This window comes from Mustelus asterias, unplaced genomic scaffold (assembly GCF_964213995.1).
Source record: "Mustelus asterias unplaced genomic scaffold, sMusAst1.hap1.1 HAP1_SCAFFOLD_733, whole genome shotgun sequence".
Taxonomy (NCBI): domain Eukaryota; kingdom Metazoa; phylum Chordata; class Chondrichthyes; order Carcharhiniformes; family Triakidae; genus Mustelus; species Mustelus asterias.
Window position 1 is genome coordinate 56411 of NW_027590682.1, and position 24345 is coordinate 80755.

At 49.0% G+C, this 24345-nt stretch overlaps 1 protein-coding gene across 1 annotated transcript; it reads left to right on the forward strand.

Annotated features, from left to right (window-relative positions):
• The first annotated feature begins 2512 nt into the window (after window positions 1-2512).
• On the forward strand, window positions 2513-7038 carry LOC144487327 (uncharacterized). Its single transcript, XM_078205406.1, has 2 exons — window positions 2513-2702; window positions 4669-7038. Exon 2 carries the CDS (start codon window positions 5020-5022, stop codon window positions 6364-6366), a length of 1347 nt encoding a protein of 448 aa, XP_078061532.1. The 5' UTR covers window positions 2513-2702; window positions 4669-5019; the 3' UTR covers window positions 6367-7038.
• The last annotated feature ends 17307 nt before the right edge of the window (window positions 7039-24345 follow it).

Sequence of the window (24345 nt, forward strand, 5' to 3'; positions counted from 1 at the left end):
GGAGGGGCACGCAGACCTCGAACTCTACGGTGCCCGAGGGGCCCCGCCTCTTTTTGTTAACCTGCCCTCGGGCAGGCGAGGCCCCTCGCCCTCCGCCCCTCTTCGCCTTGCCGCGCCCCCCCTGCTCTCCCGTCACCTCCCCCCGAGGTGGCGGCGTCGCCAGTTTTGCCGGCTCGGGGTCGCTTACCCCCCCATGCTCGGGCCCATGATCCCGGGCGCCGGACCCAGCACTAGGCCCCGGAGAGCCCACGGGCCCGGCAGATGGTGGTGGTGGTGGTGGTGGTGGGGGGGGGGCGCAGGTGGAGACTGAGGCGGTCCCCGAGCCGGCTGCCGGGGTGGTTGGGGTGTCTTTCCTGGGGGCCGGGGTTCCGGTACCCCCCTTCTTTTTTGTAGGTCCCTTATGGGCCTTTTGGCCGCGCGGGGGCTCCGCTCCCCCCCCGCCGGCAGCTGAGGTGGCAGCTGCTGCCGGCGTGGCCTCCCCTCGCGGGGGGGCAGATGGTACTCGCTTGGGGGGAGAGGGGGCTGCGGTGCCAGCTGCGGCCGCCTTGGGTTGGTGGTCGGCGGCCTTGGAGACGGGGCAGTTTTTTCTCACGTGCCCCGCCTCCTTACAGGCATGGCACCGCACACCGTCCGCGGACCAAAAGACCCGGTACGTGGTCCCCTCGTGGGGGACATTGAACCCTCCCTCCAGTTCCTCCTCCCGGGCCAGGCGGACAAAAACCTGGCGCCGGAAGGAGTAAATATGGCGGAGGGAGGGGTCCCGAAGGCCGAGCGGGATCGGCTGCACCCCGGACCTGACCTCCCCCAGTAGATGGAGGTGGGGGAGGAGGAGCTCACTCGGTAGGAAGGGCGGGACGTTCGATATTACTATCTTGTGGGCGGTGGCCTCAAATGGGTCCACCGCCAGGAACGTCCCGCCCACCGTGAGCCCCTTTTCCAGGGCGAGGCGAACCGCCCGCTCGGCCTTCAGGAAGAATACGGCCCGGCCGTACATCTTTGAGGCCGCGACAATGGCTGAGGGGCCGACAACCCCAGCCATTGCCTTAACGCAGGCCTCGATAGACATGTCGGGGTGGGCGTAGCACTTCACCCCGAGCTGCCGCGTGATTAAAGAGAATGGCGGCAGGGCCTTGGGAGCGGCGGGGGCTCTGGCAGCCGCCACGCCCGCATAGGTGGGCCGAGAAGGCCCTGCCACCGGCGACGCTGGTGATGTCGCCATGGTATCAGGGGAAGTGCTACACCCACCCCGAGACTGCCCAGATGCACGGCAGGGCGTATGTGGGATGGGGAAGATAAGGCAGGGTGGGGAAGGCAGGGTGGGGTAGGCGGGGAAGGGTGTAGGTGCTCTCTCCCCGGAGCGAGAGAGGGAGAGAGGAGGTTGGAGGAGCAGGAGGGAGATGAGGCACAAGGCCGGTGCCCCAGTCAGGAGGGAAAAGGGGAGGGGGTGCCGGTCCCGGGGGCAGCAGTAGTGGGTAGGGGAAATAGGAAAGGTCTTCACCCCCCCCACTGCAGATGGAAAAGAGACAGTCCAAACGCCTTCGCCCCCCCCCTCTCCTCCAGTCACTCCCTGTCCTCTCTTCCTCCCCCCCCCCCCCGGGGAGAGCGCACCCCCCAGAGGCCGGATGGCAGGCAAGCAGGCAGTCCAGACGGCAGACAGCCCAGACGGCAGGCAGGCAGGCAGTCCAGACGGCAGGCAGGCAGGTAGGTAAGCAGGCCAGACGGCAGGCAGGTAAGCAGGCCAGACGGCAGGCAGGCAGGTAAGCAGGTCAGACGGCAGGCAGGCAGGTAAGCAGGCCAGACGGCAGGCAGGCAGGTAAGCAGGCCAGACGGCAGGCAGGCAGGTAAGCAGGCCAGACGGCAGGCAGGCAGGCAGGTAAGCAGGCCAGGCGGCAGGCAGGCAGGCCAGGCGGCAGGCCAGGCAACAGGCAGGCAGGCCAGGCGACAGGCAGGCAGGTCAGGCGACAGGCAGGCCAGGCAACAGGCAGCAGCTCACCTCCCTCCCAAAGTTTCCGCCCGGTTCCGACCCGGGGCCCTCCGCTACACGGGCGAACACGAATCCACCTCACCCCGGAAACAAAACTGGGTGTTGTCCGAGAGGAGGCACGTCTCAGGCCGTCTGAAGCTCAATCTTCATTCAGAGAGAAGCAGCAGCAGCTTTGCTGGGCAGGAATGAGCAGCTGAACCAGAGTCCTTCCGGTCCTCCAGAGTTCCCATTGGTCAATCCCCTGCAGACAGACAATGAGGGGCGGAGCCCCTCGTGGGGGTGGGCGGGACTTTGCCTTCCAGCCGCGCTGAGCTGTTGTCCATTGGAAAAGGCTGGAAGATCCGGACAGACAATGGTCAGTGCGCCGGCTTTGTCCCGGGCCCCGCCCCACACCCGCACATGCGCATTCCTCCTAAAAACCCACACATGCGCACTTTTGATTCACTGCCCCTCACCAGCTCTGGCCAATGGGAAGAGTTGGAGGACCGGAAGGATTCTGGTCCTCCAGCCAATCAGAGCGCGGGCCTTGTGTGATTGAAGATTGAGCTTCAGGCAGATTCAAACTTCCTCCTGTTTCAATTAAGTGCAAGCAATTAAGAGTGTGAGACTGAAGATCTAAAGGTCCCTGGTTCAATCCCGGGTTTCGGCAGGGCCCCTTTGCTGGCTTTCTGTGCTATCTGTAAATTGGCACTGCATTCCTTTAAAGAGGCCAACATCTGTGAGTAAAACACTTTCTTTTCTCCCCCTTTCCATTTCTTTTCTCATTCTGGGGGAAATTGGGGACTTGCAGCAACTGAAGGGAAAGGAAGTGAATCCAGGGAGGTTGCAGACTCTGGAAAGGTTGGCCCAGGTCTCTCTCTCTCTCTTAAAGACCTTGATATAGAAACATAGAAGATAGGAGCAGGAGGAGGCCATTTGGCCCTTCGAGCCTGCTCCGCCATTCATTACAATCATGGCTGATCACCCAACTCAATAGCCTAATCCTGCTTTTTCCCCATAACCTTTGATCCCATTCGCCCCAAGTGCTTTATCCAGCCGCCTCTTGAATACATTCAATGTTTTGGCATCAACCACTTCCTGTGGTAATAAATTCCACAGGGTCACTATTCTTTGGGTGAAGAAATGTCTCCTCAAATCCGTCCTAAATGGTCTGCCCTGAATCCTCAGACTGTGACCCCCGGTTCTGGACTCCATCGGGAACATCCTCCCTGCATCTATCCTGTCTCGACCTGTTAGAATTTTATAAGTCTCTTTGAGACTCCCCCCTCATTCATCTGAACTCCAATGAAAACAATTCTAACCCAGTCAGTCTCTCCTCATACATCAGTCCCGTGATTCCCTGAATCAGCCTGGTGAACATCCTTTGCTCCCTCAGCTTGACACATTTATTTGTCTGTCTAAAAGGATGGTCTTTTTCCTCATGTTCACATTAAAGGGCAGCTTTCCCCAGGAGATGGCTGACATTTAAGGGGACAGTAAATTAATATAGGACAGAGATATGTCTAGTGTTATTATAAGGTACCCAGATTAGATATATTATTTATGTTTCTGTAGTAAAATACATTTATTATTATTTCTTGCATTATAATATAATGCTGCAGCGATGTTATACATTTCCAGTCATAAAGTCATTACAGCACAGAAGGAATCCATTCGGTAATTCAAGTCCATGCTGACTCTCTGTATAACATTCCAGTCCCATTCCCACTCTATATCCCCATTCTCCTGAAAGTTTATTTCCTTCAAGTGCCCATCCACTTTCATTTTTAAATAGAATCCATAGATATGGATGGAGAGTTACAACATTTTGGGAATGAAATAGGAAATAACATTCCATAGAAACTAGAATTGTCTGCTCTGAATTTCTATCCTATACTGACTGTGATGACTTTTGCAAACTCATTTCACAGGATTTTGAACGAGGAATCACAGGCAAAAATCTCAACCGTCACGTCTAGACAGAGTCATATTCCTTGGGATCTGAATATCTTGTAATATGGAACTGTAGCTACGTTATATATTTCCAGACATCTCTTCCCTCAGAGGGTTGTTAGTCTTTTGGATTTCTCTTCCACAGGGACCAGTGGAGGCTGAGGATCATTGAATATATTCCAGTTAGACAGATCTTTGACTGACAAGGGTGTCAAGGGTTATGGGGAACAGACAAGAAGATGGAGCAAAAGCTAAGATGTGGGGGATTTCTTCACTCAAGGATGTGGGAAAGCTTTGGAATTCTCAACCCCTGAGGACAGTGAAGCCTCAGTCATCAACTATTTTCAAGAGAGAGATTGATTGGTTTCTAGATATTGAGGAGATCAAGGGATATGGGTTTAGTGTGGGGAGAATGATGCTGAGGTAGATGAACGAATTATCTCATTGAATAGTTTAAAAGACTCGATGGGCCAAATGGCCGACTGCAGCTCCGATTTGTTATGGTCCCTGTGTCCAGGACAGGAAGCAGTGAGCATGGATCTGTCAATCAGCCTCAATCAGCACCTTCAGGAGAATTGGGAGGGTGAATATTAGATACAGCAGAGTGAGAATGGAGGGAGAGTGTGTGGGATGGAGATTCACAGCTTTTTGGGGAATGAGAGAGGAAAGAATGTTCCATAGAAACTAGAATTGTCTGTTCTGAATTTCTATCCTGTACTGACACTGATGACTTTTGTAAACTCGTTATATAGGATATTGAAAGAGGAATCACAGACCGAAATCTCAAACATCACGTCGAGATCTGACAGAGTCATATTCCTTGGGAGCTGAATATCATCGGCCTTTGAATCTGGAAGGAGAAATGATTGTCCAGTCTGTTGATTTGAAAAGATTTCAAACATCAGTGTGACTGGAAAAGCACCAACACACTGCCACACTCGAGTGAGAGTGTTCCAGCGCACTGACTAAAGAGCTTTAACCGATTACACAGCCTGAATAACTATCACACCATTCACAGCAGGGAGAGACTGTCCACGTGTTGTGTGTGTGGACGAGGCTTCAACTGATTGTCCACCAAAGAGAGCAGCAAGGACACCTGCACCATGGAGAAACCGTCGAAATGTGGGGACTGTGGGAGGAGGTACAGATCCCCATCTCTGCTGGAAGCTCATCGGCGCAGCCACATTGGGGAGAGGCCATTTACCTGCTCTCAGTGTGGGAAGGGATTCACTCGGTCATTCAACCTGCAGTCACACCAGCGAGTTCACACTGGGGAGAGACCATTCACCTGCTCTCAGTGTGGGAAGGGATTCACTCACTCATCCCACCTGCGGAGACACCAGCGAGTTCACACTGGGGAGAGGCCATTCACCTGCTCTCAGTGTGGGAAGGGATTCACTCAGTCATCCCACCTACAGATACACCAGCGAGTTCACACTGGGGAGAGGCCATTCACCTGCTCTCAATGTGGGGAGGGATTCACTCAGTCATCCCAGCTGCAGATACATCAGCGAGTTCACACTGGGGAGAGGCCATTCACCTGCTCTCAGTGTGGGAAGGGATTCACTCAGTCATCCAGCCTGCAGACACACCAGCGAGTTCACACTGGGGAGAGACCATTCACCTGCTCTCAGTGTGGGAAGGGATTTACCCGATTATCCAACCTGCGGACACACCAGCGAGTTCACACTGGGGAGAGGCCATTCACCTGTCCTCAGTGTGGGAAGGGTTTCACTCAGTCATTCAACCTGCAGGCACACCAGCGAGTTCACACTGGGGAGAGGCCATTCACCTGCTCTCAGTGTGGGAAGGGATTCACTCTGTCATCCCACCTGCGGAGACACCAGCGAGTTCACACTGGGGAGAGACCATTCACCTGCTCTCAGTGTGGGAAGGGATTCACTCAGTCATCCCACCTGCAGATACACCAGCGAGTTCACACTGGGGAGAGACCATTCACCTGCTCTCAATGTGGGGAGGGATTCACTCAGTCATCCCAGCTGCAGATACATCAGCGAGTTCACACTGGGGAGAGGCCATTCACCTGCTCTCAGTGTGAGAAGGGATTCACTCAGTCATCCAGCCTGCTGACACACCAGCGAGTTCACACTGGGGAGAGGCCGTTCACCTGCCCTCAGTGTGGGAAAGGATTTACTCGATTATCCAGCCTGCAGATACACCAGCGAGTTCACACTAGGGAGAGGCCATTCACCTGCTGTCAGTGTGGGAAGGGATTCTGTGATTCATCCAGGCTGCTGAGGCACCAGCGAGTTCACACTGGGGAGAGGCCGTTCACCTGCTCTCAATGTGGGAAGGGATTCACTCGGTCCTCCCACCTGCGGATACACCAGCGAGTTCACACTGGGGAGAGGCCATTCAGCTGCTCTGTGTGTGAGAAAAGATTCAGTCTTTCATCCCACCTGCTGAGACACCAACAAGTTCACGAGTGATTCCAGGGGTTGGATTCTGCTGTTATTGTTTCTGCTCTCAATTACATCCAGGACTGCATTTTGTTCATTCTCACAGTTGGTCAATGGGGAGGGTCGGAGGGTTTCTTTCTGCTGGACTGGCTGGTCTCATGACTTTGCCTCCAGTGGGCTGATGCTCTTTGAGTCTTGTTGCCAATACATAGTTTCAAATTTCACACGGATCACAGAGTGACAGGGTGTGAGGAAGTTCAGAGTCACTATTTTTGTTTGAAACCCCCTCAAATGCCCATCCAATTTCCTTTGTAATTGTTTATTGTCTCCACTTCCTCCACCCTCGTAGGCAGCGAGTTCCAGGTCATTACCATTCACTGCATCAAAATATTCTTCCTCACATCTCTGCATCTCTGACCCAAAACCATAAATCTGTGACCTCCTCATCCTTGTCCCTTCAGCGAATGGGAACAGCTTTTCTTTGTCCACCTTATCTAAACCTGTCAGAATCTTGTCCACCTCTATCAAATCTCCCCTCAACCTCCTTTGCTCCAAGGGGAACAACCCCAGCCTGACATTGACAATAAAGAACAAACTAACAGAATATGTTAATACCTGAAATCAAATGGGTATGTTTAATTTCTGTTTTAAAGATATTGTGAATATATTGTCCTGGACAATAAAGGAATTGGAATAACTCACCTTGGGTGTGGTTGAATGGAATATATCAATCTGATATCCACCCACAGTTAGTGAAAGTCTGGAATGTGTAGCTGGAAATCCCTCCCTAACAGCACTGTGGGTGTACTTACACCTCAGGCATTGTAGCAGTTCAGGAAGGCAGTGTTGGGGTTGACCATGGCCGAGGCAGCTACATACAGCCACATATTCTGTTATAATTGAAGGACTGCAGATTGAATGTGAGGCATTATGGGACTGGACTATCTTGACCACATTCCTGTGACTGCTCAGTTTCTGCAATCACTTACCATTAAAGCTGCTTAGCAGGGCCCCGACAGAGGACCTGGTGAGAATATTTACTCGGAATGAGTTAGAATTAAACTGGGGTGGCACAGTGGTTAGCACTGCTGCCTCACAGCGCCAGGGACCCAGGTTTGATTCCCAGCTTGGGCCACTGTGTGGAGTTTGCACATTCTCCCCGTGTCTGTGTAGGTTTTCTCCGGGTGCTCCGGTTTCCTCCCACAGTCCAAAAATGTGTGGGTTAGATGGATTGGCCATGCTAAATTGCCCCTTAGTGTCAGGGGGACTAGCTAGGGTAAATGCATGGGGTTATGGGGATAGGGTCGGTGGGATTGTGGTTGTTGCAGACTTGATGGGCTGAATGGCCTCCTTCTGCACTGTAGAGATTCTATGAGATTATTGCAGGACCGGCTGGTGTTCAGCGGCTGAGATACCTGGAATCTGTAAAAAAGGGCTCTGACTAATCAACAAACGGGGGTAGGTAGCTGACTAAGAAGTTAAGAAGCATTCTCAGGCATGTTTAAATTACGTCACCTTTCTGCGTAGATTTTCTATGTTCTGTAGGAATTGTTGTATTAGTTTAAGTTTGTGTATCTCTTGTACTTTTAGTTATTTGTCTTTAAGTAACTTGTTGTTGAGGGGGACGACCTACCAGTGATAAGCCACGGTGACCGGATCTCCGGCACTGAGTCCGTCCCTGTGGCTTAGAAGGGAAGGGGGGAGATCAGGAGAGCAATAGTTATTGGGGACTCGATAGAGGGACAGATAGGAGGTTCTGTGGCAGCGAAAGAGACTCATGGATGGTATGTTGCCTCCCGGGTGCCAGGGTCCGTGAAGTCTCGGACCGTGTTTTCAGGATCCTTAAGGGGGAGGGGGAACAGTCACAGGTCGTGGTACACATCGGTACCAACGACATAGGTAAGAGAAGGGACGGGGATTTAAAACAGGAATTTAGGAAGCGAGGGTGGAAGCTGAGAGCCAGGACAAACCATGTTGTCATCTCTGGTTTGATGCCGGTGCCACGTGCGAGTGAGTTGAGGAACAGGGAGAGAGTGCAGATAAATATGTTGCTGCAGGAATGGTGTAGGAGGGAGGGTTTCAGTTATATGGATAATTGGAGCACATTCTGGGAAAGGCGGGACCTGTATAAACAGGATGGTTTGCACCTGAACCAGAGGGGCACCAATATCCTGGGAGGGAAATTTGCTACGGCTCTTCCGGGGGGGGGGGGGGGGGGGGGGGGGTGGGTGGGTTTAAACTAATTTGTCAGGGGGATGGGAAAACGAGCTGTAGTCCAGAAGCCTGTGTTGAGTGTCGTGAGGTACTGAGGAGGGTATCAAGGTTGCAGGAGTGTACTGGCAGACAGGAAGGTGGGTTGAAGTGTGTCTACTTCAATGCAAGGAGCATCCGGAATAAGGTAGGTGAACTTGGAGCGTGATTGGTACTTGGGACTACGATGTTGTGGCCATTACGGAGACATGGTTAGAACAGGGACAGGAATGGTTGTTGGAAGTTCTGGGGTATAGATGTTTCAGTAAGAGTAGGGAAGGTGGTAAAAGAGGTGGAGGAGTAGCATTGTTAATCAAGGATAGTTTAACGGCTGCAGAAAGGCAGTTCGAGGGGGATCTGCCTACTGAGGTAATATGGGCTGAAGTTAGAAATAGGAAAGGAATGGTCACGTTGTTAGGAGTTTTCTATAGGCCCCCAAATAGTAATAGAGATGTGGAGGAAGAAATTGCAAAGCAGATTATAGATAGGTGTGGAGGTCACAGGGTAGTTGTTATGGGTGACTTTAACTTTCCAAATATTGATTGGAACCTTTATAGGTCGAATAGTTCGGATGGGGCAGTTTTTGTACAGTGTGAGCAGGAGGGTTTCCTGACACAATATGTGGATAGGCCAACAAGAGGTGGGGCCACATTGAACTTGGTACTGGGTAGTGAACCGGGCCAAGTGTTAGATTTGTTTGTGGGAGAGCACTTTGGAGATAGTGACCACAATTCGATGTCTTTCATTATTGCAATGGAGAGGGATAGGGCCATTCAGCAGGGCAAGGTTTATAATTGGGGGAGGGGTAATTAGGCAGGAATTAGGGAGCATAAGATGGGAACAGAAACTGTCAGGGAAAGGCACAAATGAAAAGTGGAGCTTGTTCAAGGAACAAACACTGAGTGTCCTTGATAGGTATGTCCCTATCAGGCAGGGAGGAAATGGCCGAGTGAGGGAACCATGGTTCACAAAAGAGGTTGAATGTCTTGTCAAGAGGAAAAAGAAAGTGTATGTAAGGATGAGGAAACAAAGTTCAGTTGGGTCACTTGAGGGGTACAAGGTAACAAGGAACGAGCTAAAAAAAGGGCTTAGGAGAGCTAGGAGGGGGCATGAGAAGTCCTTGGTGGGTTGGATCAAGGAAAACCCCAAGGCTTTTTACTCTTATGTGAGAAATAAAAGATTGACCAGGGTGAGGTTAGGGGCGGTCAAGGACAGTAGTGGGAACTTGTGCATGGAGTCAGAAGAGATAGGAGAGGCAATGAATGAATACTTTTCTTTAGTGGTCACCAAGGAGAGGGGCCATGTTTTTGAGGATGAGTGCGAGATACAGGCTGATAGGCTGGAGGAGATAGATGTTCTGAGGGAAGCTGTATTAGCAATTTTGAAAAACCTGAGGGTCGACAAGTCCCCTGGGCCAGATGGGATATATCCTAGGATTCTTTGGGAGGCAAGGAATGAGATTGCAGAGCCTTTGGCTTTGATCTTTGGGTCCTCACTGTCCACGGGGATAGTGCCAGAGGACTGGAGAGTGGCGAATGTTGTTCCTCTGTTCAAGAAAGGAAATAGGAATGACCCTGTCAATTATAGGCCGGTTAGTCTTACTTCGATGGTCGGTAAGTTAATGGAAAAGGTCCTGAGGGATAGGATTTATGACCATTTAGAAAGATGCAGCTTAATCCGGGATAGTCAACATGGATTCATGAAGGGGGAGTCTTGCCTCACAAATTTGTTTGAATTCTTTGAGGAGGTAACTAAGTGTGTAGATGAAGGTAGAGCAGTTGATGTCGTATACATGGATTTTCGTAAAGCGTTTGATAAGGTTCCCCATGGTCGGCTCATGAGGAAAGTAAGGAGGTGTGGGATAGAGGGAAATTTGGCTGATTGGATAAATACTGGCTATCTCAAAGAAGAGAGAGGGTTGTGGTGGATGGAAAATCTTCAGACTGGAGACCAGTTACCAGTGGTGTACCACAGGGATCAGTGCTGGGTCCTCTGCTATTTGTGATTTTTATCAATGACTTGGAGGAGGGGGCTGAAGGGTGGGTCAGTAAATTTGCTGATGACACCAAGATTGGTGGAGTAGTAGATGAGGTGGAGGGCTGTTGTAGGCTGCAAAGAGACATTGATAGGATGCAGAGCTGAGCCGAAAAATGGCAGATGGAGTTTAACCCTGATAAGTGCGAGGTAATTCATTGTTGGAGGACAAATTTAAATGCAGATTACAGGGTCAACAGCAGGGTTCTGAGGAATGTGGAGGAACAGAGAGATCTTGGGGTTCATATCCACAGATCTCTGAAGGTTGCCACTCAAGTGGATAGAGCCGTGAAGAAGGCCTATCGTGTGTTAGTGTTTATTAACAGGGGTTTGAGTTTAAGAGCCGTGGGGTTATGCTGCAACTGTACAGGACCTTGGTGAGACCACATTTGGAATATTGTGTGCAGTTCTGGTCACCTCACTATAAGAAGGACGTGGAAGCATTGGAAAGAGTGCAGAGGAGATTTACCAGGATGCTGCCTGGTTTGGAGGGTAGGTCTTATGAGGAAAGGTTGAGGGAACTAGGGCTTTTCTCTTTAGAGCGGAGGAGGATGAGAGGCGACTTAATAGAGGTTTATAAGATGATGAGGGGGATAGATAGAGTGGACGTTCAGAGACTATTTCCTCGGGTGGATGTAGCTGTTACTCGGGGGCATAACTATAAGGTTCATGATGGGAGATATACAAAGAACAAAGAGAACAAAGAACAATACAGCGCAGGAACAGGCCCTTCGGCCCTCCAAGCCCGTGCCACTCCCTGGTCCAAACTACACCATTCTTTTGTATCCCTTCATTCCCACTCCGTTCATATGGCTATCTAGATAAGTCTTAAACGTTCCCAGTGTCCCCGCCTCCACCACCTTGCCTGGCAGCGCATTCCAGGCCCCCACCACCCTCTGTGTAAAATATGTCCTTCTGATATCTGTGTTAAACCTCCCCCCCTTCACCTTGAACCTATGACCCCTCGTGAACGTCACCACCGACCTGGGGAAAAGCTTCCCACCGTTCACCCTATCTATGCCTTTCATAATTTTATACAGCTCTATTAAGTCTCCCCTCATCCTCCGTCTTTCCAGGGCGAACAACCCCAGTTTACCCAATCTCTCCTCATAACTAAGTCCCTCCATACCAGGCAACATCCTGGTAAACCTCCTCTGTACTCTCTCCAAAGCCTCCACGTCCTTCTGGTAGTCTGGCGACCAGAACTGGACGCAGTATTCCAAATGCGGCCGAACCAACGTTCTATACATCTGCAACATCAGACCCCAACTTTTATACTCTATGCCCCGTCCTATAAAGGCAAGCATGCCATATGCCTTCTTCATCACCTTCTCCACCTGTGACGTCACCTTCAAGGATCTGTGGACTTGCACACCCAGGTCCCTCTGCGTATCTACACCCTTTATGGTTCTGCCATTTATCGTACAGCTCCTCCCTACATTATTTCTACCAAAATACATCACTTCGCATTAATCAGGATTGAACTCCATCTGCCATTTCTTTGCCCAAATTTCCAGCCTATCTATATCCTTCTGTAGCTTCTGACAATGCTCCTCACTATCTGCAAGTCCTGCCAATTTTGTGTCGTCCGCAAACTTACTGATCACCCCAGTTACACCTTCTTCCAGATCGTTTATATAAATCACAAACAGCAGAGGTCCCAAACACAGAGCCCTGCAGAACACCACTAGTCACAGGCCTCCAGCCGGAAAAAGACCCTTCCACTACCACCCTCTGTCTTCTGTGACCAAGCCAGTTCTCCACCCATCTCGCCACCTCCCCCTTTATCCCATGAGATCCAACCTTTTTCACCAGCCTACCATGAGGGACTTTGTCAAATGCAAGTATAGGAGGGATGTCCGAGGTAGGTTCTTTACGCAGAGAGTGGTTGGGGTGTGGAATGGACTGCCTGCTGTGATAGTGGAGTCAGACACTTTAGGAACTTTCAAGCGGTTATTGGATAGGCACATGGAGCACACCAGGATGATAGGGAGTGGGATAGCTTGATCTTGGTTTCGGACAAAGCTCGGCACAACATCGAGGACCGAAGGGCCTGTTCTGTGCTGTACTGTTCTAGGTTCTATGTTCAGGCGTCGGCAGTCACTAAGAAATGAAACATCACACCTCAGATGTATCAGTTCGGTCGATGAGCCTGACGAACATCAATCATTAGGAAGTGACACCACACGTCCTTTTATTACAAGGAAGCAGACACACAAATGACCTTGTGCTGCCTTGTTATCTCAGTGGAAAAACTTTGAACTTACTACAGCAGCAAGGAAAAGCAGTAAGGAAAAGGATGTTGCTGCAAGTGACTGAGATCCTGGATTAACTCAGTTAGGAGTTAATGGGAAGTGATATCAGCAAGGTGACCCGGGCAGCACGGTGACACAGTGGATAGCACTGCTGCCTCACAACACCAGGAGCCCGGGTTCAATTCCAACCTCAGGTGACTGTGTGTGTGGAGTTTGCACATTCTCCCTGTGTCTGCGTGGGTTTCCTCTGGGTGCTGCAGTTTCCTCCCACACTCCAAAGATGTGTGGGTTAGGTTGATCGGCTGTGCTAAATTGCCCTTAGTGTCGGGGGGGGGGGGGTTAGCAAGGTAAATACATGGGGTTATGGGGATAGGGTCTGGGGTGGTCGATGCAGACTTGATGGGCCGAATGGCCTCCTTCTGCACTGTAGGGATTCGATGATTTCTATGAGTTAATGGGAAGTGACATCAGCAAGATGACCAATATCCTTCAGGGACCAATCAGACATTGATCATGCACCATTTTATCAATCAGGGACTGATCATGTGCTGCTTGGGCCAATCAGAACCACAGCAGACGAGCAACAAAGCTGAATGAGCGAATGCCGCACAGAGTTAGTTGTGAGCGAGGGTTAATGAGCGACAATTTTCCGGAGCTCGGTGTGCAACACAACACAACATGAAGTAAGAAGATAGATTTTGGTCAACAGAACAGCCGACAGCCACAGTCAACCAGAAGCCGAGAGCTGGTGTTCCAGAGTGAGTGGACTGATCCACTGTGTTTAAATATTGTGATTTTATACTTATTACAATTAATAAATTCTGTGACAACATTCTTGTACCTGGAATGGTCTGTAACTAGTCAGGAGCTGCAGATTCCTTTCACAACTTATTCCAATGGGTAACTGACTTGACTGTTGCAATTGAGATTGGAGCCAAACCCAGATCTTACAATAGGATAGGATTTCACATTCTGTTTGAAGGGGAGAAATGTGGGTCTAAGACCAGTGTTTTAAATCTAAATAAAGGGTCTGAAGGCAGAGCTGGTTAAGCCATGCAAAATAAGGGATATTATATTTTTTGATCTTTGATTTGTTTTGAATTATTGTTATTGCGTATTGTTATGATCCTGGTTGGGACTGTTGATAGAGAAATTTGAACACCCAGTGAGTAACAAAGAATTACGCCACAAAATTCTATGCATGTAAACAAAAACAAACTTTATTGGATATGAAAAACAAAAGAAAATTAAAAACCAATACGATAAATGTAACACTGTAGTTTAGAAAGACTTATAAACTCAGTTCTACTTTTTAACTTCTACCCCCAAGATTTCCCTTCTAAACGATATCTTGACATACTTCTGTTCCTGTGAACATATGGAAGGTACGTCAAAGCTCCCCAGAATTCACTTTAATTTTCCTCAGTATTCCAGCTATTCTCCAAGATTTCATCGGGGTCCTTTCATTCACTTTTGGCTGAATAACCCTCCAACTTTCCTTTAAGGCCTCAAAACTGTGGAACTCCTCAGTCCAAGCCTGAGCTTCACTGCCTTCTAAACATTAGGAACAGCCCTGGTTCCTCATGATCCTCGAGGCTTCTAGTCCCACAGCTGGTTCACAGCTCCCGCTCCCACAGCTGGTTCACAGCTCCTGCTCCCACAGCTGGTTCACAGCTCCCGCTCCCATAGCTGGTTCACAGCTCCCACTCCCACAGCTGGTTCACAGCTCCCGCTCCCATAGCTGGTTCACAGCTCCCGCTCCCATAGCTGGTTCACAGCTCCCACTCCCACAGCTGGTTCACAGCTCCCACTCCCATAGCTGGTTCACAGCTCGCACTCCCACAGCTGGTTCACAGCTCCCACTCCCACAGCTGGTTCACAGCTCCCGGTCCCACAGCAGGTTCACAGTGGGAGTGTCATTGGCCGAGTAATGCAGAGACCTCGTAACAGATCTGGGGACAGGCAGCTGGTGGGATTTGAATTCAGTGAATCAATCTGGAATTATATAAAGTTACTCTCAGTAATGGTGAGCATGAAACTATCATCGATTGTTGTAAAAACCTGTCCAGTTCACCCTATTAATACCCCCTATTAGGGAGGGAAATCTGCCATCCTTACCCAGTCAGGCTTACATGTGAATCCAGACCCACACAGCGATGTGGGTGAATCTTAACTGTCCCTCTGAAATGGCCGAGCAAGTCACTGCGTTCAGGGGCAATTAGGAGATGAGCAACGTGTGCTGGGGCTTTGCCAGCAGTGTCCACATCCCAGGAAAGAATAAAGAATATTCCACGGAAAGTGATGGGTGATTTGAAATGAATTGAAAGTAGGTCAGGAGGTGCTCGTATCGTCCAGAGCTGCTTTTCAATGGATCCTCCTGTTTAAAATAAAAACGCATCAGTGTGCCCCTTTCCCAGACACAGTTGACCTTGGAATATCACAATGCTGTTTTTAAACATTCCTTTATTAAAGAATCAGTCATTTAGAATTGTGAAACAGACAGAAATTAAATGTTGCGTTTTTCCTGGGATCCTCCTGTGCCTGGCACCGGTGTCCTGAACAAGGTTATTAACATTCTCTGTGTTAAAGGTTCCTCCTGGTTCTTGCTGTCTGTTGTGTCCTTTGTCACAGTCGGTACCAGGACATTTCTATTGAAAGGTTGTTAAGAAATTCCAGTGAATTCCAGTCCCTTGTGTAACGTTCCATTTGGTGTGCGTCAGATTCAGAGATGTCCACGTGTGTGTGAAAAGGGTTCTGGGTAAGGGTTTTAACCCTTCTTTCCCCATTAGTAACAATGAGCCCTGTATTCAATTCTAAAGTATAAAGTCCTCATTAGATATCAATTCTACCTGTTATCTACATTTCACCAACCAGTCTATATTTTCATCACAGGACTGCAGTGGGAGCACCGTCAACATCTTACTGACGTGATCGATTTTATCGAGGAGATGACGAAGGTGATCGATGAGGGTAGAGCAGTGGATGTTGTGAACATGGAATTTAGTAAGGCTTTCGACAAGGTCCCTCATGGTCGGCTCATCCAGAAGATTAAGATGCATGGGATTCATGGTGACTTGGCCGCTTGGATTCAGAACTGACTTGCCCATAGAAGTCAGAGAGTAGTGGTGGAGGGTGTTTTTCTGGCTGGAAGTCAGTGACTAGTGGTGTTCCACAGGGATCCGTACTGGGACCTCTGCTGTTTGTGATAAATATAAATGACTTGGATGAAAATGTGGATGTGTGGGTTAGTAAGTTTGCAGACAACACAAAGCTAGATAGAGTTGTAAATAATGTAGAAGGTTGTCAAACGATACAGTGGGATATAAATCAGCTGTAGATATGGTTGGAGAAATGGCAGATAGAGTTTAATCTGGGCAAGTGTGAGATACTGCACTTTGGGAGATCAAATATTAAGGATAAGTATACAGTTAATGGCAGGTTCCTGAACAGCACTGATGTACAGAGGGATCTTGGGGTTCCAATCCACAGTTCCCTGAAATTGGCCACAAAAATAAATAAGTGGTAAAGAAGGCATATGGCATGCTTGCCTTTATTGAGTACAAGAGTAAGGATGTCATGTTGCAGCTTTATAAAACTTTGGTTAGGCCGCACTCAGAATATTGTATTTAATTCTGGTTGCCACGTTACAGGAAGATGTAGAGAATTTGGAGAGGGTGCAGAAGAGGTTTACCAGGATGCTGCCTGGATTAGAGGGTACGAGCTATAAGGAGAGGCTGGACAAACTAGGGTTGCTTTCTCTGAAGCAGCGGAGGCTGAGGGGAGACCTGATAGAAGTCTATAAAATGATAAGAGACATAGATAGGGTTGACAGTCAGAATCTTTTTCCCAGAGTTGAAATGTCTATTACTAGGGGACATGCACTTCAGGAGAGACGGGAAAAGTTCAAAGGAGATGTGAGGGGCAAGTTTTATAACACAGAGATGAGGTGTCTGGAACGCGCTGCCAGGGGTGGATAAGGCCCATTATCTTTAATGGGCTTTTAGATAAGTACATGAATATGCAAGGAATAGAGGAATATGGACCAAGGGCAGGCAGAAAGGAATAGTTTAATTTGGCTTCATGTTCGACACAACATGGTGGGCTGAAGGGTCTGTTCCTGTGCTGTGCTGTTCTATGTTTTATTTGTGATCTCCACTGAGAAAAAGGAAGTGAAGGCACTGGAGGAGGGGCAAGAAAGGTTCACAAGAATAATCCCAGAACTCGAATCACTTGTGAACTTGCTGGTGTTTCACTAAGTTTGTTGACCGAGTGAACATAAGAACATAAGAAATAGGAGCAGGAGTAGGCCATCTAGCCCCTCGAGCCTGCCCCGCCATTCAATAAGATCATGGCTGATCTGACGTGGATCAGTACCACTTACCCGCCTGATCCCCATAACCCTTAATTCCCTTACCGATCAGGAATCCATCCATCTGCGCTTTAAACATATTCAGCGAGGTAGCCTCCACCACCTCAGTGGGCAGAGAATTCCAGAGATTCACCACCCTCTGGGAGAAGAAGTTCCTCCTCAACTCTGTCTTAAACCGACCCCCCTTTATTTTGAGGCTGTGTCCTCTAGTTTTAACTTCCTTACTAAGTGGAAAGAATCTCTCCGTCTCCACCCTATCCAGCCCCCGCATTATCTTATAAGTCTCCATAAGATCCCCCCTCATCCTTCTAAACTCCAACGAGTACAAACCCAATCTCCTCAGCCTCTCCTCATAATCCAAACCCCTCATCTCCGGTATCAACCTGGTGAACCTTCTCTGCACTCCCTCCAATGCCAATATATCCCTCCTCATATAAGGGGACCAATACTGCACACAGTATTCCAGCTGCGGCCTCACCAATGCCCTGTACAGGCGCATCAAGACATCCCTGCTTTTATATTCTATCCCCCTCGCAATATAGGCCAACATCCCATTTGCCTTCTTGATCACCTGTTGTACCTGCAGACTGGGCTTTTGCGTCTCATGCACAAGGACCCCCAGGTCCCTTTGCACGGTAGCATGTTTTAATTTGTTTCCATTGAGATAGTAATCCCATTTGTTATTATTTCCTCCAAAGTGTATAACCTCGCATTTATCAACGTTATACTCCATTTGCCATATCCTCGCCCACTCACTCAGCCTGTCCAAATCTCTCTGCAGATCTTCTCCGTCCACCACACGATTCACTTTTCCACTTATCTTTGTGTCGTCTGCAAACTTCGTTACCCTACACTCCGTCCCCTCCTCCAGATCATCTATATAAATGGTAAATAGTTGCGGCCCGAGTACCGATCCCTGCGGCACGCCACTAGTTACCTTCCTCCAACCGGAAAAACACCCATTTATTCCGACTCTTTGCTTCCTGTCGGATAGCCAGTCCCCAATCCACTTTAACACACTACCCCCAACTCCGTGTGCCCTAATCTTCTTCAGCAGTTTTTGATAAGGTGCCCCCTTTATGGGGCACCTTATCAAACGCCTTTTGGAAATCCAAAAACACCGCATCCACCGGTTCTCCTCCATCAACCGCCCTAGTCACATCTTCATAAAAATCCAACATGTTCGTCAAGCACGACTTTCCCCTCATGAATCCATGCTGCGTCTGATTGATCGAACCATTTCTATCCAGATGCCCTGCTATCTCCTCTTTAATAATGGATTCCAGCATTTTCCCTACTACAGACGTTAAGCTGACCGGCCTATAGTTACCTGCCTTTTGTCTCCTTCCTTTTTTAAACAGCGGCGTAACATTAGCCGTTTTCCAATCAACCGGCACTACCCCAGAATGCAACGAGTTTTGATAAATAATCACTAACGCATCCACTATTACCTCTGACATTTCTTTCAATACCCTGGGATGCATTCCATCCGGACCCGGGGACTTGTCCACCTTCAGTCCCATTAGTCTACCCAGCACTGCCTCTCTGGTAACATTAATTGTATTAAGTATTTCTCCTGCTGCCAACCCTCTATCGTTAATATTTGGCAAACTATTTGTGTCCTCCACCGTGAAGACCGACACAAAAAACTTATTTAAAGACTCAGCCATATCCTCATTTCCCACTATTAACTCCCCCCTCTCGTCCTCCAAGGGTCCAACATTCACTCTAGCCACTCTATTCCTTTTTATATATTTATAAAAACTTTTACTATCATTTTTTATATTAGTTGCTAGCCTAGCTTCATAGTCTATCCTTCCTTTCTTTATCGCTTTCTTAGTCTCTCTTTGTTGTTTCTTACATTTTTCCCAATCACTTGTTTCTCCACTATTTTTGGCCACTCTGTACGCAGCTGTTTTTATTTTAATACTCTCCTTTATTTCCTTCGTTATCCACGGCTGGTTCTCCCTTTTCTTACAATCCTTGTTTTTTGCTGGAATATATTTTTGCTGAGAACTGAAAAGGATCTCCTTAAAAATCCTCCACTGTTCCTCAGCTATCCTACCTGCCAGCCTGCTCTCCCAGTCTACCTTAGCCAATTCATCCCTCATCCTATCATATTTCCCTCTGTTCAAACAGAGGACACTGGTTTGGGACCAAACTTTCTCCTCTTCCATCTGAATCAGAAATTCGACCATATTGTGGTCACTAGACCTAAGAGGGTCCTTCACAATAAGATCCTTAATTCTACCTACCTCGTTACACAATACCAGATCCAAAATAGCTCGTTCCCTCGTCGGTTCCGTAACATGCTGTTCAAGGAAACTATCCCGACAGCATTCTAAGAAATCTTCCTCCATTCCACCCTTACCGACTTGAGTCTGCCAGTCAATGTGCATGTTGAAGTCCCCCATGATTATTGCCGTTCCGTTTTTACACGCTTCCCTTATCTGCTTGTTTATAGCCCTCCCTACCTCAACATTATTATTTGGGGGCCTATATACCACACCTACTAGTGTCTTTCTCCCTCTACTATTCCTCATCTCTACCCATAATGATTCCACGTTTTGTTCCTCAGAGCCTATGTCATCCCTCAGTACTACCCTGATATTATCTCTTATTAATAGCGCGACCCCACCACCTTTTCCTTCCTGTCTATTCTTCCTAAACGCCTGATACCCCTGGATATTCATCTCCCAGTCCTGGTCACCTTTCAGCCACGTTTCTGTAATGGCCACGAGATCGTACCCACTTGTGCTGATTTGCACCATCAACTCATTTACCTTGTTCCGAATGCTTCGTGCATTCAGGCAAAGTGTCCTTATTCCAGCTTTTATCTGGACCCGCTTTGATGAGTCGCGAACACCCTCTCCCTCTACTCCCTTATCTAAATTACCGCCTTCATTCACTTGCACCCTCTCCTCTACCATTAATTTTGTAATTCCCCTTACCCCTGCATCCTCCCCCCCATCAATTAGTTCCTTGATCCTAGTCAACTCTTCTAGCTCCCCTCCCCCCAACCTATCTAGTTTAAATTCTCCCCAGTAGCCTTAGCCAACCTACCGGCCAGGATATTGGTCCCCTTGTGATTCAAGTTCCACCCGTTTTTTGTATACAGATCACCCCTGCCCATAAAGAGGTCCCAATGGTCCAGGAACCTGAATCCCTGCCCCCTGCACCAGTCCCTCAGCCACACATTCATCTTCCACCCCACTCCATTCCTGCCCTCACCTTCCCGTGGCACAGGCAGTAATCCTGAGATTACTACCTTTGCTTTCCTCTTTCCCAGCTGTCTCCCTAATTCCCTGTACTCCCTTTTCATGACCCCTTCTCCCTTCCTACCCACATCAGCGGTACCAATATGTACCGCTACCTCAGGCTCCTCTCCCTCCCATCTCAGGATTTCCGGGACGCGACTAGCGACATCCTGGATCCCGGCCCCAGGGAGGCAGACCACCATGCGAGAATCCCGCCTACCTCCGCAGAAACGCCTGTCTGTCCCCTTCATCATCGAGTCCCCGATTAATACCGCCTTCCTCCTCTTTTCCTTAGCCCTCTGAGTTACAGGGCTGGACTCCACTGCGGAGACATGGCCACTGCTGCTTCCCCCAGGCGGGCTGTCCCCCCCAGCAGTACTCAAGCAGGAGTACTTGTTGTGCAGGGGCAAATCCACTGGGGTGCTCTCAACCACCCTAGCCTTACCCTTCCTGGCCGTCACCCACTTGGCCTCCTCCCGTGGCCCTGGTGTGACCACCTGATGATAGCTCTTGTCTATCACCTCCTCATTCTCCCTCATCAGCCTAAGATCCTCGAGATGCAGTTCCAGCTCCCTAACACGGTCCCTCAGGAACCGCAGCTCGACACACCCCTCACAGATGTGGATGTCCGGGAGGCCAGATGCCTCCAGGACCTCCCACATCCTACACTGGGAACAACACACTGGTTTCACACTCATACTGGACACTTTATGTCAAGTTAGACAGTGAAAAGTTAATAAGAATGTAAGGAAACAAAAACTCACCCCTGCTCGTCCAAGCCCTGTGAGCCAAAGCCCTGACAGCTCACTCAACTTCCCACTCACTCTGCTGCCCGCTACGATGCTGCCCGCTGTATATTTTGGTGCACTTTTAAACCCTCCAAAAACTTCCCCAGGCCTTTCCTGGCCCTACTTCCGGTTTTGAAAAAAACCTCCGATTTTAAACCCAAAACTGAAAAAATAAATAATTAATTAAAGTCAGAAAACCAACTCTCTTACCCTCAGCCTACATAAGAACATAAGAAATAGGAGCAGGAGTAGGCCATCTAGCCCCTCGAGCCTGCCCCGCCATTCAATAAGATCATGGCTGATCTGACGTGGATCAGTACCACTTACCCGCCTGATCCCCATAACCCTTAATTCCCTTACCGATCAGGAATCCATCCATCCGCGCTTTAAACATATTCAGCAAGGTAGCCTCCACCACCTCAGTGGGCAGAGAATTTCAGAGATTCACCACCCTCTGGGAGAAGAAGTTCCTCCTCAACTCTGTCTTAAACCGACCCCCCTTTATTTTGAGGCTGTGTCCTCTAGTTTTAACTTCCTTACTAAGTGGAAAGAATCTCTCCGCCTCCACCCTATCCAGCCCCCGCATTATCTTATAAGTCTCCATAAGATCCCCCCTCATCCTTCTAAACTCCAACGAGTACAAACCCAATCTCCTCAGCCTCTCCTCATAATCCAAACCCCTCATCTCCGGTATCAACCTGGTGAACCTTCTCTGCACTCCCTCCAATGCCAATATATCCTTCCTCATATAAGGGGACCAATACTGCACACAGTATTCCAGCTGCGGCCTCACCAATGCCCTGTACAGGTGCATCAAGACATCCCTGCTTTTATATTCTATCCCCCTCGCAATATAGGCCACCATCCCATTTGCCTTCTTGATCATCTGTTGTACCTGCAGACTGGGCTTGTGCGTCTCATGCACAAGGACCCCCAGGTCCCTTTGCACGGTAGCATGTTTTAATTTGTTTCCATTGAGATAGTAATCCCATTTGTTATTATTTCCTCCAAAGTGTATAACCTCGCATTTATCAACGTTATACTCCATTTGCCATATCCTCGCCCACTCACTCAGCCTGTCCAAATCTCTCTGGGAACAGGCTGAATCCCTTCCTACAGTCAGAGCAGGTGAATGGTCTCTTCCCAGTGTGAACTCACAGGTGGGACATCAGTTCCCGAGAGCTTTTGAAGCCACTCCCACAGTCAAAGCACTTAAAGGGTCTCTCCTGGGTGTGAGTGACTTTGTGTCTGCGCAGGCTGGATAACCAAGGAAATCCTTTCCCAACACACAGAGCAGGTGAATAGTCTCTCCCCAGTGTGAACTCACTGGTGTTTCAGCTGAAGATATTCTAAACCTCTTTGAGCAGTGAGAGCAGGGGAACAGTGTCTCCTCAGTGTGAATGCACTGGCGGGACACCAGTTAGTCAGAGCTTTTGGAGCCATGCCCACAGTCAGAGCTGCTGAATGGCCTCTACCCTGTGAATGCGCTGGTGGATCATCAGTTCCTGAGAGCTTTTGAGTCCAGCCTCTCAATCAGAGCATTTAAAGAGTCTGTCCTTGGTGTGAGTGGCTTTGTGTTTCAGCAAGCTGGATGTCCGAGTAAAGGTGAATGGTCTCTCCCTGGTGTGAACTCGCTGGTGCATCCACAGGCGGGATGACTGAGTGAAACCCATCCCACACACAGAGCATGTGAATGGTCCATCCCGAGTGTGAACGCGATGGTGTGTCCGCAGACTGGATGAATCACTGAACCCTTTCCCACACACAGAGCAGCTGAGCGGCCCCTCCTCAGTGTGAATGCACTGGTGAATCATCCGTTTCCGAGAGCTTTTGAAGCCACTCCCACAGTCAGAATGTTTAAAGGGTCTCTAATTGGCGTGAGTGGCTTTGTGTGTCAGCAGGTTGGATGAATAAGTGAATCTCTTCCCACACACGGAGCAGGTGAATGGTCTCTCCCCAGTGTGAACCCGCTGGTGTTCCCACAGGGTGGATGACCTTCTAAATCTCTTTGTGCAGTGAGAGCAGCTGAATGGTCTCTCTTCAGTGTGAATGCGCTGGTGTGTCAGCAGGGAGTACGACGTTTTAAATCTCTTTGAGCAATGAGAGCAGCTGAACGGTCTCTCCTCAGTGTGAATGCGCTGGTGTCTCATCAGATACTGAGAGCTTTTGAAACCACTCCCACATTCAGAGCATTTAAAGGGTCTGTCCTGGGTGTGAGTGATATTGTGATTGAGCAGACCGGCTGAAGTAGTGAATCCCTTCCCACACACAGGACAGGTGAACGGCCTCTCCCCGGTGTGAATGCGCTGGTGTTTCACCAGTTCCCAAGAGCTTTTGAAGCCACTCCCACAGTCAGAGCATTTAAACGGTCTCTCATTGGTGTGAGTGAGATTGTGTGTCAGCAAGTGGGATAACCGAGTAAATCCCTTCTCACACACACAGCAGGTGAACGGTCTCTCCCCAGTGTGATTGTAATGGTGTGTTTCCAGCTCACATGGGAACCTGAATCCCTTCCCACAATCAGAGCAGGTGAACGGTCTCTCCCCGGTGTGACTGCGTCGATGAGTTTCCAGCAGAGATGGGAACCTGAATCTCTTCCCACAGTCCCCACATTTCCATGGTTTCTCCATGCTACGGGTGTCCTTGTAACTCTCCAGGTTAAACAATCAGTTAAATCTCACACAGAACACGGATACAGTCTCTCCCGCTGTGAATGCTGCATTATATTTTCAGGCTGTGTAACTGGTTAAAGCTCTTTCCACACTCAGTGCACTGGAACACTCTCACTCGTGTGTGTGTTTGTGTCTCAGTGCTTTTCCAGTCAAACTGATGTTTAAAATGTTCTGAAGCAGAAAGAACATGGAAACATTTCTCGTTCTAGAATCAAATGTGGCAAACATTCAGGTCCCGATAAATTGAATGACTCCGTCAGATGTTGATGTGATGTTAGTTTTGAGATTTTATCTGGAAATCCTCACCTTCTGATATTCTGTAAAAGTAATTTACAAAAGTAATTATTGTAAAAATTGTTGTAAAAATTCATCAATGTCAGTACA